Source organism: Ovis aries, chromosome 18 (genome assembly GCF_016772045.2).
Source record: "Ovis aries strain OAR_USU_Benz2616 breed Rambouillet chromosome 18, ARS-UI_Ramb_v3.0, whole genome shotgun sequence".
Lineage (NCBI taxonomy): Eukaryota > Metazoa > Chordata > Mammalia > Artiodactyla > Bovidae > Ovis > Ovis aries.
This window is the reverse complement of record NC_056071.1, coordinates 23,904,670-23,918,971: the sequence shown is the minus strand read 5'-3', so window position 1 is coordinate 23,918,971 and position 14,302 is coordinate 23,904,670. Positions and strand designations below refer to the sequence as shown.

Below are 14,302 nucleotides of genomic sequence, written 5' to 3'. Positions count from 1 at the left end.
ATGAATCGCAGCACGCCAGGCCTCCCTGTCCATCACCATCTCCTGGAGTTCACTCAAACTCATGTCCATCGAGTCCGTGATGCCATCCAGCCATCTCATCCTCTGTTGTCCCCTTTTCCTCCTGCCCCCAATCCCTCCCAGCATCAGAGTCTTTTCCAGTGAGTCAACTCTTCACATGAGGTGGCCAAAGCACTGGAGTTTCAGCTTTAGCATCATTCCTTCCAAAGAAATCCCAGGGCTGATCTCCTTGCAGTCCAAGGGACTCTCAAGAGTCTTCTCTAACACCACAGTTCAAAAGCATCAGTTCTTCAGCGCTCAGCTTTGTTCACAGTCCAACTCTCACATCCATACATGACCACAGGAAAAACCATAGCCTTCACTAGATGGACCTTTGTTGGCAAAGAAATGTCTCTGCTTTTTAATATGCTATCTAGGTTGGTCATAACTTTCCTTCCAAGGAGTAAGTGTCTTTTAATTTCATGGCTGCAATCACCATCTGCAGTGATTTTGGAGCCTAGAAAAATAAAGTCTGACACTGTTTTCCACTGTTTCCCCATCTATTTCCCATGAAGTGATGGGACCAGATGCCATGATCTTTGTTTTCTGAATGTTGAGCTTTAAGCCAACTTTTTCACTCTCCTCTTTCACTTTCATCAAGAGGCTTTTTACTTCCTCTTCACTTTCTGCCATAAGGGTGGTGTCATCTGCATATCTGAGGTTATTGATATTTCTCCAGGCAATCTTGATTCCAGCTTGTGCTTCTTCCAGCCCAGCGTTTCTTATGATGTATTCTGCATATACCTTAAATAAGCAGGGTGACAATATACAGCTTTGATGTACTCCTTTTCCTATTTGGAACCTGTTCCATGTCCAGTTCTTACTGTTGCTTCCTGACCTGCATACAGGTTTCTCAAGAGGCAGGTCAGGCGGTCTGGTATTCCCATCTCCTTCAGAATTTTCCACAGTTTATTGTGATCAACACAGTCAAAGGCTTTGGCATGGTTAATAAAGCAGAAATAGATGTTTTTCTGGAACTCTCTCTCTCTTTTCCGATGATCCAGCGGATGTTGGCAATTTGATCTCTGGTTCCTCTGCCTTTTCTAAAACCAGCTTGAACATCTGGAAGTTCACAGTTCACGTATTGCTGAAGCCTGGCTTGGAGAATTATCTATACACAAAATCCATTTCATGATCACTTAAAAAGGATTGGAAAAGATGGTGTCCAGGCCAGGTTATAAGACAGTGAGAGAGGAAGAACCCCAGTCACACACCCACTCACTCCACACCCCAGCCAGTGATGCTTACAGCCCAGTTTAGTGGGCAGGACCTCCTGTTCCAAAAAGCTGAAAATAATAGGGGGGACAATGTCATGTACTGGATACCCAGTGATACACTTAAAAATCATGAAGATGGTAAATGTTGTGTAATGTGTATTTTACCACAATTTTTAAAACATTTTTTAAAGACCTCTTAGACCACAAAGCTGAGTGGTTTGTTTTATGTGTGTGTGCGCCACATGGCATGTGAGATTCTAGTTCCCTGACCAGGGATCGAACCCGTGCCCCCTGCATTGGAAGCATCGAATCTTAAGCACTGAACAACCTGGGAAGTCTCTGATTTTCATTTAATAAAAGAATACATGTTACAAAAAAATAATATGAGGGAAAGAATAATGAGGGGGAATACCAGCTGAGATAGACACAGTAGACCTGCATACGGGGTAATGTTATTTATATGAAATTACTAGAGGTAAAACGGGACAGGCCATGGTTGCCTGGAGTGACAGCAGGGACCGACTACAAACAGACACTTTGTGCTGACTGAGTGTTTCTCAGTGTGACGGTGGGAATGACCGCACAGCGGCATATATTGTCTAAAACTCATTCAACTGCACACTGACAATGGGAGGATTGCGGGCTGTGTAAATCATACCTCAGGAAAGCTGCTGCAAAGGCAGAGCATTTGGAAAGAAGTCAAGAAAGGGAAGAACCAGGAGAAAGGACATGAAGGGGGTATGGGAGGAGAAGCGGGGAGCCCAGGGGTGACGATTAGAAGGGAAACGATTCCATTCTCACTACACGCAGGTTTGAGCTATGAGCTTCTGAGCACAGCATCTCAACTGCCTTCCATCCTCAAACCCTTAGATGAGGGGCAGCAAATATACTGAACCTTTGTGTGCCTGTCTTCTGGAAGGAGATTATCCTCAAGGCAGGCCTTGGGGTCTGCCACCCGGGCAGGACCACCCGGCCTCTCAGCGCCCAGGAGCCCAGGCTGACTTGGCAGGCAGGCGCCCACGCCCCCGGGCTGGTGGGCAAGGAGGAAGGGCTCAGCCTTCTGCCTGATTGTAACTCTCTGCTTTAGGACAAGAGGGTTTGGACAACTGTAATTTTGTGTGTGTGTGTGTGTGTGTGTGTGTGTGTGTGTGTGTGTGTGTGTGTGTGTGTGTGTGTGTGTGTGTGTGTGTGTGTGTGTGTGTGTGTGTGTGTGTGTGTGTGTGTGTGTGTGTGTGTGTGTGTGTGTGTGTGTGTGTGTGTGTGTGTGTGTGTGTGTGTGTGTGGGTAAAGAATCTGCCTGCAGTATAGGAGATGCGGGTTCGATCCCTGGGTCAGGAAGATCCCCTGGAAGAGGAATTGGCAACCCACTCCAGTATTCTGGCCCGGATAATTCCACAGACAGAGGAGACTGGTGGGCTACAGCCCAAGGAGTCTCAGGGTCAGATATGACAGTATCAGCAGCAGCAGCAGCAGCATCATATATATAAAATTTATTAGGCTGTGCCTGGTCTTACGGCTTGTGGGGCCTAGCTCCCTGATCAGGGATGAAACCTGGGCCCCCTGCATTGGGAGCATGGAGTCCTAGCCACTGGACCCCCAGGAAAGTCCCTGGACAGCTGCAAATTCCAGACTGAAACTCCAATTAGACATCCGACCCATGGCTCAACCTGGGGCCCTCCAGGACCCTCCCGGCTCTCTCTTCCGGCCTCTTGGCCTTGGCTGGCAGACAGCTGCTGACTCATGGACTGAGCTCTGAGCACCCCCACCACAGCCCTTTGGGAAAGGAAAGTGAGTTCTTGCACACACAGGGAGCCAGGGAGCCAGCTACAAACCTAAGCAGTGAGCAACTACCCTCAGCGAAAGTGCTGGATTTTAGAGAAGCCTGGGTCAACGCTGGGCCTGGGTCCCTGATGGGTAGGTGTTGACAGCCCCAGAGTCCCTCCTCCGTGACCTTCCCCACAGGAGGCAGGGACAGGGCCCTGGGCAGGCTGCTCCACGCACATCCTGTTAGAGAGACTAGACTCACCAATGGCGGCCGGAAGATGCATCGTAGCGGAAGCCTGGGATGTGAAGGCACTGAAACACAAAAGAAGGGGCTTCAAGGTCAAGCATGCAGCAAAGCAGGGTCCCTGCTCTGGCCATCCGCAGACTCAGCCTGGATCACTCTCCAAACCCTGCTCATACTCTGCAGCAAGCACTTCCAGGCGGGCCTGGCGCCTCACCAGGATGGACATCCACCCGCTAAAGGCAAGGGGCCTCTCTCCTGCTTCTGTGCGCCACTCTAGGAAACGAACCAAACTACCCCTAGTTTAGAGACCAGACAAGACACGAATGATGCTGATGAGGAATAGTTGAGTGAAAAGGGAGGGGGCCAGGGGCGGGGGGCCAGACATGGCCTGGACACCCCAGTCCAGCCAGAGAGGTAATTCCCGTTGGCCCAGAGCCCTCCCACCAAAATGTACCCCAGGTGGGAGCCAGATGAGGCCAAAGCAGCCGGGCCATGACTCAGAATTCCCTAATGACCACACTGTCCCCCTCTGCCCAGGCAGATCTCCTCGTCCCTGCCCACCAAGGACCACCAACTCCTCACCGCTGCCGAAGTTCCACATCATCTCTGAGCCTGGCTTGGCTGGCAGACAGCAGGTTCTGCAAGAATGCTCTTGCCTCCTTCCAGGCAGCCTGACCCAGGCCCATGAAGCTGTTGAGAGTTGGCTAGGACCAAGACGGGGAAGAAGAAAAGGAGATCACCGGTGGGAAAGCCCCTTGCACTACCCCTCCTGTTGACAGGAGCCAGCCTAGCAGCTCTCTGGGGCCCCTGTCACTTATTTCCAGCCCAAACCCTCAGGACTTTAGTTCTTAGTTCCATCATTTATTCATCCAGTGGAGGAGATGTGTCATTGTTCCTATTGGGGTTTCATCCCCACATGGCCTTATAGGCAATTGGCCAACCCCAAGAGCTGCCTTCTGGGATGGCTGCCCCGTTAAGCTTGGCCCAGCCTGCAATGAAAATGGCTCGTTCCTCCAGCGGAGGCCTTCAGTCTGCAGGGGTCTTGCACCAACCCCCTTCACATAAGCTAAGAAGAGGTTTCCAAGCCACTGAGGTGCAGCCTAAAAGGCACTTGTGGATTTTCAAGGCCAGAGTTCCAGTCCTGGCTCCAATCCTTGCAGCCATGTGACCTGGGAAAATTTGTCTTGTTTCAAATTAGACCCTCATCAAATCTAATGAGGATGCCATTCTTATGCCAGAGGGTCGTTGTGAGCACTGAATGAGAGGTATGTGTAAAACTCCTGATGCATAGGGAGGTACTCAATAAATATCACCTTCCTTCCGTGGAAGGAGAGGATGCGCATCAAAGCACTTAGACAGGGACTTCCCTGGTGTTCCAGTGGCTAAGATTCTGCACTTCCAGTACAGAGGGCCTGAGTTTGATCCCTGGTCAGGGAAATAGACCCCACATGCTGCAAAGACTCTACACACAGCAACAAAGACACCCCATGCTGCAACTAAGACCTGTGCAAATAAGTAAATAAGTATTTTTTTTAAAAAAAGCATTTGACCATTCACAGGGAAGTACATTCACATCCATTGACCATGTACATGTCCTTCAGGCTGACTTCTACAGTGGTGGCAACACAGAGGGCACTTGGGGCCAGCTGTCCATTCCTCCTAGGCTGTATTTAAACCTAGAGAGTGGAGCTCCTGGCTCCCTCCCTCAGAGGGCCCGGCACCAGCCTGGAACAAGCAGAGACTCAAGCATCTTAAAATGAGGATTGGAGAGCTTCATGTCAGGGACAACTGGGGAGGGCCCAGGCCTGTGGAGAGACTGACAGTCATCTCACCTCGGAACTCACCCTACAGGGTCCCAAGGCTGCCTCCTGACAACCTGTCCATCTCATAACAACCTCAAACTTATCCAAGGAGTCTACCTGCAATGCAGGACACCCAGGTTTGATCCCTGGGCCAGGAAGATCCCCTGGAGGAGGGCATGGCAACCCACTCCAGTATTCTTGCCTGGAGAATCCCATGGACAAAGGAGCCTGGCCAGCTATAGTATGGGATTGAAAAGAGATGGACACAACTGAATTACTGACTATCCAAGGAAAATCTCTGAGATCTCAAGGCACCACCGCTGTCAGAAATGCAAGGCAGGGACTTCTCTGGTGGTACAAGACTGTGCACTCCCAATACAGTGGGCCTGGATTCAATCTCTGGTCAGGGAACTAGATCCCCATTATGCAACAAAGATCCTGCCTGACATATCTAAGACCTGGCACAGCTAAATAGATTTTTAAAAAGGAAGGAAATGGAAGGTAAAGACCATTTTCTTAGTGGCATTTGCAACAAATGGCCACTGAGATCCAGGGCAAGCCACATCCCAGCCACATCCCCACCTTATTGAAGACATCCTGGTGTGGGGAGAGAATCGGCCCAGTGAAGAGGTGCTTGATGACACTGAGGTCCAGGATCTGGTCCCCAATGGCCACGCCAATCCTCGGTCTTGGCTGGAAGGAAGATGGCATGGTCAGCACTGGGAGCAGTTGGCCAGGCTGGGCTCACTTACCCAGCAAGTCTGTCTATCTAAGAGCCCAAGGGCCCTGCTTTATAGATGGGCCTCTGTGGAGAGGAAGGGCTTCCCAGGTGGCTCAGTGGATAAAGAACCTGCTTGCAATGTAGCAGATGCAGGAGATTCAGGTTCTACTGCCAGGTCAGGAAGATCCCCTGGAGGAAGGCATGGCAACCCATTCCAGTATTCTTGCCTGGAGAATCCTATGGACAGAGAGGCCTGGGGGGCTCAATCCAAGGGGTTGCAAAGAGTCCAACACAACTGAAACGACTATGCATGCATGCACACTGTGGAGAGGGACTGAGGAGTTGGATCCTTAGCACCATACCCCAGCTGCTTGTGCCTCTCAGAGGGCTGAAATTGACCTTGTCATCTCTGTCTGGGCAGAGCCTGGCACCATCTCTGCCTCGAGGACACAAAGAGGAAAGAATCTGTTTCCTGCATAATCCAAGGCCCTTATCCAGGCAAAGTCCCCAACAAAGTTTCTCAGGTGTCACTTAAATGCCTCTGGTGACAGACAGCTCACCACCTCACCAGGCAACTGTTTTATTTCTTAGGTTAAACCTAGGCCTTTTCTTAGGGCAACTCCTCTGCACAGCAGAGCAGAGAGTGTCCCAGGCACAGAGGAAGGTCAGGGACTTGGGCTAATGTACTCTGTTATGGCTCAATCAGAGCAGAGTTCAGGTCACGAGGGAGCAGGAAGCCAGACTGTTCAGAACATTTGAGGGAAGTTCCTTTCTGCACCATCAGATTCAGGCTTCAAGCTTGAGTATGAAGATGTCTCAAGTATTTGGCAAAGCCTGGCCTTTGTCCCCACAGCACTGAACTTGGTCTATCAACGAGGAATCCAAGAGGGACTTCCCTGGTGGTCCAGTCGTTAAGAATCTGCCTTGCAATGCAGGGGACATAGGTTTGATTCCTAGACAGGGAACTAGGATCCCTCATGCCAAGGAGCATCTAAACCCACATGCCACGAATACTGAGCCCACATGCCAGTGTGCAGCAACTAAATACCTCGTATGACACAATGAAGATCCCACGAGCCACAACTAAGATCCGGCACAGCCAAATAAATAAATAGAAAGTGTTTGACTGTTGGTGAAGCTTTTAAAAAAACAAACAAACAAAGAAGGAACCTGAGAGCATGTCTACAGACTCAACCAGCTGGGCTCATCCTGAGTTGAGCTTCCAGTTCTCCTGAACTACCAGCTTTGCCACCTCAGGTCCAGTGAGTTTAAGAAGCTGGGCTAATGGCTGGCTTTATCTCTACTGGCTGCTCATTTTCAAGGACTAAGAAAAGATGGTTACCTCTCCATGCACGTCAGCCCCTGGGACAGGTGTAGACCAGAGCCACATCCTTACCCGGCCCTGAGGCTCCAGGCCAATAGGGAAGAGGCTGCCTGGAGAACCGAGCGCCTCATTTCCAGCTCCATTGCTAGCTCCCTGGGCCTCAGGCTCCCTGGGCCTCAGGCTCCCTGGACAATGAGCTGGGCCACCTGGACCCTGGGGGATGCCCCCTAAGGGGATCTGCAGATAGACCCTTGACCCATTTCTCTGACCCTGGCACTCACACTCTGCTGGAGGAAGAAGGGAACTGAGGCCACTAGGAGCAGCCAAGACCTAATCATAAGGGTGGCTGCCTGCTTCCTCAGCTCCAAGTAAAGGCGAGACGTGGCCCATGTGTCCCAACACTGACCCTAGGACTCAAGATAGCGAGTCCCTCCATTAATTGTTGGAACTTCTCTTTTTTTTTATGGCAGTATACTTGCTCTACAATTTTGTTTAGCTTCTGCTATACAGCAAAGTGAATCAGCTGTTTGTACATATATCTCCATCCCACCCCTCTAAGTCATCACAGAGCACCAAGCTGAGCTTCCTAAGCTATAAAACAGCTTTCCACTAGTAGTGTACATATGTCAAGAATACTGGAGTGGGTTGCCATTTCCTCCTCCAGAGGATCTTCCCAACCCAGGGATCAAACCCGCGCTTCTTACATCTCCTGCATTGGCAGGCAGGTTCTTACCACTAGCGCCACCTGGGAACCCTTGTTCACTACTGTTCCACCCAAATGATGCATGGTTGGCCTCTGGCATAGAGGAGAAGGAGGACTCTGCCTTGGCGACCTGACCAGTCTGAAGAGGTGGTCACCACCTCTGGAATGTCCAGCGCCTGCAGCCAGAGCGTTGACACAGCCAGTTCCACTTGAAGGGCCTCAGCCTTCTGGAATGCCAAGGGAGCCAACTCACAACCCTCAGCATTCTTTTCAAAAGCAGTGAACCTCTGTACAGTGGCTGTCCTTGCACAGTCTAATATAAAAACAGCTGGGGTATGGAGTCTGCAAGCCACTGGCCACACTCTAAGGAGCATTCATTCTAGAGTTCTCTGGGATAGCAAGTCAGAGCACGTGCCCTGCCTCTTGCAAAGGCTTCTACCCAAGCGATTTGGCCTCCAGATTTGCACCCTGAGAAGTGCGGACCCTTGGCTGACAGCAGAATGTCAGAGGAGTGCAGAGGGAAGGCTGGCCAGCAGAGTGTGCTTGGCCAACATAGGTTAAGGTTTAACATGCCTCAGGCCCTTCAGGGGACTTAACCTTTGGCATCCTTGCGACATCTAGTCAGGCTTGGCAGTTGTGAAACCACATGCTGACTCTTCTAGATCCAAGCATTTGCTGCACATGGGGACAAGGATCAGTCATGGGGGTGAAACCACTTTCCAGAAGGTGCTAACTGCCACAGGCTCTGTTTAGCAAACGGTTCCTGAACACTGTTGGGTGCAAGCAGGTTTGGACGTTCGAGGCTTCTCAGAGCTAATCAAGAGAGCTAGGAGCAGAAAGCTAAGTCAAAAATGCCATGAATAAATCCAAGGGAATCTGCTTTCCCCACCCATGGAAATTTTTATATATTTGATGATAAACCCCACAGTTTTCAAGATTTCTTTCTGTCCATCAGACTACACTAAGTGAAATTTCCTTTCCCTACCCACAAAGGGCTTCTTTTGATCAGCAGGGAATGCCAGGGAGCCCAAGAAGCTGAAAGAAGGCCAGCTGGAGAAAAAGAAATTAACCTCTTGGATCCCAGGGCTCTGATGTGAATGAATTCATCCCTCTGAGTTACTAAATATACCGGGTCAATGAATATTTCTAGGGTTAGGGGCTAACATGGAGGATGAACAACCGGCCATAATGTGGTGTCTCCAGGGAAGAAAACAGAGCGAAATGACTTCGGAGTAGGCAGTATGACTGCGCTTCAACTTCTCTGTAATAATAATATTTAATATAACTTGCTCTGCTTGCCTGAAAGGGAGAGCCATGCTTCATTCTGCATTTAATTTTCTTGCAAATGTGCAGAAACAGGCTGCCGGTTTCAATTCACATCTGGAAAGCTACCAGGAGGGATCTGAACCAACAGCAGGAGGAATCCGAACCAACATTCACCCTCGGCGATCAGCCCCAGCCTCCAGCCCCCTCCCATCGCACTCCCAGGAGGAGAGGCACCGCTCATGGCGCCCCAGCGATCCCGGGGGTCTTCGCCAGGGACGACGAGCCGGGAAACGACGGGCCGCACATCCAGCTCGGTCGGGTGCCGGCAAGAGGGGGCAAGGCTGGACTGAGGCCAGGGGCGGGGCAGGAGGGTGGGGGTCCCGAGCGGAGGGGACGCCCTCCCTCCCCGCGCCCGGAAGCGAGCGCTGCAGCTCACGTTGCCTCGGGTGGAGAAGACGCCGTAGGGCAGGTTGTGGATGGGGAAGTCAGAATCCTCGGCCACCGGGACGAAGGACATGCTGGCGAGCACGGAACAGGGAGACAGAGTGCGCGCGGCCTGCGGGACACGACTCGCCGAGACGGGCAGGCAGGGCCACGCCCCCTGCAGACTCCGCCTCCTCAGACACCCCGCCTCCCGCCAGAGCTGACCCGGTGACACAGCAGGGCCCGGCCCGCCCCTTTCGACGGCCCCGCCCCTCAAAGAGCCCCTCCCACAAGAGACGTCCCTCACGGGGCCCCGCCCACTAAGGGACCGCGCCTTCCCGGGCCCCGCCCGCCAAGAGAACGCCCCTCCCGGGCCCCGCCCACCACAAGACCGCCCCTTCTCGAGCCCCGCCTCCCCTGGGGCCCCGCCCCTCCACGAGGCCTGTTCCTCAGCAAATTCCAGCCCCGCAATATCCATTCTGTCCCTCCCACTACAGCTTGCCTCTGCGCAGCCCAGCCTCCTCTTTGAGGGCCCTCCGACCTCGGTCCAGCTGCCGGGGGCAGGGCCCTTGTTCCCACCGAGAGCAACACCCATCTTGTCATTTAAGGCTCTGCCCCGGGTGACTTCGGCCTCATCCCGGACCCCCCCCCACGCCACCACCCCACCCCACCCCACCCCGCCCCCTGCTGCATGGCCCGATCTTCAGCTCAGCACGAGCTCAGCACGAGTCTAGTTGGGTGTCCTGGTCACAGCAGCCAGACGGCGCTTCCGGGGCTGGAGCTATGTTTCCAGTCGCATCTTTTCTGCCTTCGTCAGCTATGCTCATCTGTCAGCTATGGCTTTTCCACTTCATCGGTGAAAGGAACAGGCACGCCTGTTTGGAAAGCCTAAACTAATGAAATGTAATATTCTAGAAAATATGTCACCTGTTTATTTCACATTCCAGTGTTTAAATGACATTGATAAGCTGTTTGACCTTGGGCAAGTTACTGAATCCCTTTCTGTCTCAGCTCTCTTCTCTGAATGAGGTTGATGATAATGGTTCCTGTTTCACAGAGTTGACAGAATTGAATGAATCCTGGAGCACCTGTGGAGCTTCTGGCATACAGTAGCTCTACCTGTTTGTGTGTAAAGGTTGAAAAGAGAGACTGAAGGGGAAAAATACAGAAAGAAAAGGAAGAGAAGGAAAGGGAATGAGGGAGGAAAAAAGAAGGGAGGGAGGGAGAGAAGAACAAATTTACATGGTAATACTCTTTCCAGTTCTGGAAAGGATGAAGCTAAAAGGATGAAGATTTGAGAGCCACCTCTGACAGTACCCTCTCCAATCATCAGTTTCCTCATCTGTTAAAGAATTGTTCAGTTGCTCAGTCCTGTCTGACTCTGCAGCACACCGAGCTTCCCTATCCTTCACAATCGAGCTTCCCTATCCTTCACAATCTCCCAGAGTTTGCTCAAACTCCTGTCCATTGAGTTGGTGATGCCATCCAACCATCTCATCCTCTGTTGCTCCCTTCTCCTCCTGCCTTCAGTCTTTCCCAACATTATGGTCATTTCCAATGAATTGATTCTTTGCATCAGATGGTCAAGGTATTAGAGCTTCACCTTCAGCATCAGTCCTTCCAATGCATATTCAGGGTTGATTTCCTTTAGGATTGACTGGATTGATCTCCTTGTTGTCCAAGGGACTCTCAAGAGTTTTCTCCAAAAAGAGATTGGATTTCTGTGATAGTCAAATAATGCCTGGCACAGACTTGGTTATCAATTAACTACTTCTTCCTCCCAAGGGACATCCAACCAGAAAGGTAACCATTTCTTAGTATCTGAGTTTTGCTTTTCCTTAGAAGACAATCAAAAAAGGAGAGAATACAGCTGTTAAGGTAAAGTGGTCAGCACTGATGTTTATAATAGGAATGCAAATTTCTCACAAACTTCACAAAGTATTTTTTGGGTGAGTTAAAATTATTAAAGTATAGGCTGCACAATACATATCAACACACAAACCAGTATTTGAAACACTGGCTTTTGATTAATTTGCTTGGCAATTCTCACAACATCAGAGGCAAAAGTTAATGAATTAATTGATATGCAAGCAGAGCTGACTGAATACATTTGAAAACAAATTTAAGCCAAAATCCTACAAATTATTATTGAAAACAATTTATTTAGTATTTATTTATTTGACTGTGCCAGGTGTTAGCTGTGGCACGTGGAATCTTTAATTGTAGCATTCGAACTCTTAGTTCCAGCATGTGGGATCTAGTCCTACTACCAGGGATCAAACCTGGGCCCTCTGCTTCGGGAGCGCAGAGTTTTAGCCACTGGGCCACCAGGGAAGTCCCCTAGAAATTATTTTAAAAGAGCATTTTAAAGATTGAAGAATCATCCTCAGGTTTGTAAATATAACCCTTTCCCTTCAAAAACATTTCATAATGAATAATAGAAAGATCAGAAAGTAAATAAGAAGTTGCACCTCCTTTTCCCACAACATCTTGCCCTAGATCTCCTGTCATCCACTGTCCAGCTCCCTTAATCAGATTCAATTATCTTCATTATTGAAGCATGCATTTGTCAACAGCCAGTTCTAAATCCCCCAGCAGTTCTTCCCTGTCTTCCTGCCTCTGTCCTCACCTCTAAAACAATGCTGCCATTTCAATAAGATCAGCAGTAATGTGCGTACCACGTATCTTGCTGTTAAAATCAAGTACTAAAATTGTGAGTGACAGGTAAAGAGGGAAGCTGGGAGGGGATAAAAGGGAAGGGGAGGGAGGGAAAGGGGAGAGGAGGGAGGGAGGAAAAGAATGTTAGGGAGAGTTCAAGGTTTTGTTTGTCATCACTCTTGTCTGGTCAGCTAGAAGTTTTCAGAAACAAAGTTACATCCAGGGCTCTGAGAACACAACAGGAGAAGGTTATCTGTGTGGGCGCTTCAGACACACTGTTTTAAAATTGGGGTTTAGTTGCTTTACAATGTTGCCTTGGCTTCTGCTGCACGAGAAAAGCGAATCAGCTATTGTTCAGTTGCTCAGTCCACCGACTCTGCGATCCCCTGGACAGCAGCCTGCCATGCTGTCCTTCACTAATCTCCCGGACTTTGCTCAAATTCATGTTTGAGCTGTATGCATACGCATATCCCGTCCTTCTTGAGCCTCCCTCCCACGCCCCCATCCCACCCCTCATCACAGAGCATTGAACTGAGCCCCCTGTGCTATATAGCAGCTTCCCGCTAGCTGTTTTACAAATAGGTCATGAAACTCAGTATCAAAAAACCCAAACAAACCAATCCACAAATGCGCAGAAGACCTAAATAGACATTTCTGCAAAGAAGACATATAGATGGCCAAAAGGTACACAAAAAAATGTTCAGGCACACTTAACCATCCAGGATGCTGTCAGATCCTAGCACAGTTAAAAAAAAGTAGTCAGTAGTCAGGCAAGGGTAAACTCTGCAGTTAGATGGGGAATATAGCCAATATTTTATAATAACTATAAATGGAATATAAGCTTTAAAATTGTATCATTATATCACTTATAACATATTGTATATATTATATAACTATACTTCAATTTTTAAAAATTATTTTCAGAGTTAGGAAGGCTGTCCTGCAGGTTGGCTTGGAAGGAGGAGGGGCTGGGTCGGTGGGAATATGTGAGATAAGATGGCCTGGAATCAGAAGGCCTGGGACGAGGGGACATTACAAGAGGGGCTGGCTGCTGACCCCCTTCCCTAGGCCCAGCGATGATTGAGGCTGACCAGTGATTACCCTGTAAGAGGCTCAGTCTGCCTCAGCCTCTTCTTGGTTCTCATCTCCTGTTCTGAGTGCCTCTGCCAAGGCTGGACCTTGGTTTTGGTTAAGTCTGCCCTGGGAAAGAAGGAATGAAGGGCAGTCTCTGGCAATGGTAGGTGGTCAACTCATTTTCTGTCGTGGTCCCTGTGCAGGTTGGAAAAGAATTTTCAGACATAAGGCGGAATGAGAGAACAGTTTATTACAGTAGAGGCCCTGTTGGAACAGTGGGCAGGCTCAAGGGAGAGCTGACGCTTTTCACAGGCTAGCAACCAATTTTTATAGCCTCAAGATGAACAAAATTCCTGCTGGGAGGGTGGCATTAAGTAGGTGATTGGTTAGGATGCTATAGCGTGGGTGTGTGCGTGCGTGCCAAGTCACTTCAGTTGTGTCTGACTCTTTGAGACCCTATGGACTGTAACCTGCCAGGTTCCTCTGTCCATGCGGATTCTCCAGGCAAGAATACTGGCGTGGGTTGCCATGCCCTCCTCCAGGGGATCTTCCCAATCAGGGATTGAACCCGTCTACTGTGGCTCCTGCACTGCAGGCAGATTCTTTACTACTGAGCCACTGGGGAAACCCTATATAGTGGGTATTTTACCTAATTTGGAGTCAGGGAGCTGGTTGGTTTAAGTCAGGGAGGCTCATGGCAACAAGTGCTATGGGGGTCGGTCAGTTCTGAGAGGACCCTGGCACAGGGCTCTGGATCTGGAACCTCTCCACAGGTTCCAGAAAGAGGGAAAAGAAAGAGGAAAGGGTCCCAGCTCTGCTCTGTGGCTTTGTCAGAGGCCTTCTGCAGTGGAGTAACGGAGCAGAAGGCCTCTTCCCGTCCACTCCCCTGTCCGCAGCCTGCCTTTTCTCTCTTAGCCAAAGAGTCAGTTTAATCAGAGAAGTGAGAAAATGCAGAAGCAAAGAAAAGGAGTCAAACAGGACAAAACAATAATTGTTTAATCAGTAGGCAAAGTCAAGGACCTTTCCTTCCTTCTCAAGGTCTACAGATA

At 49.9% G+C, this 14,302-nt stretch overlaps 1 protein-coding gene across 3 annotated transcripts in view; it reads right to left on the bottom strand.

Annotated features, from left to right (window-relative positions):
• Nucleotides 1–9,645, bottom strand: part of FAH (fumarylacetoacetate hydrolase) — a 32,653-nt gene extending 23,008 nt beyond the window's left edge. For 2 of the 3 annotated variants that reach the window (XM_015101934.4, XM_015101935.4), the window contains exons 1-4: nt 9,535–9,645; nt 5,667–5,777; nt 3,865–3,986; nt 3,301–3,350 (exon numbers count right to left, since the gene is read on the bottom strand). In XM_015101934.4, the coding sequence (XP_014957420.2) occupies nt 3,301–3,350; nt 3,865–3,986; nt 5,667–5,777; nt 9,535–9,615 (364 nt within the window). In that variant the 5' untranslated portion in view covers nt 9,616–9,645. Of the gene's footprint in view, nt 1–3,300; nt 3,351–3,864; nt 3,987–5,666; nt 5,778–9,131; nt 9,235–9,534 lie in introns of all 3 variants that reach the window. The other variant, XM_042235147.2, reaches the window with a different exon arrangement.
• Between the last annotated feature and the right edge of the window lie 4,657 nt (nt 9,646–14,302).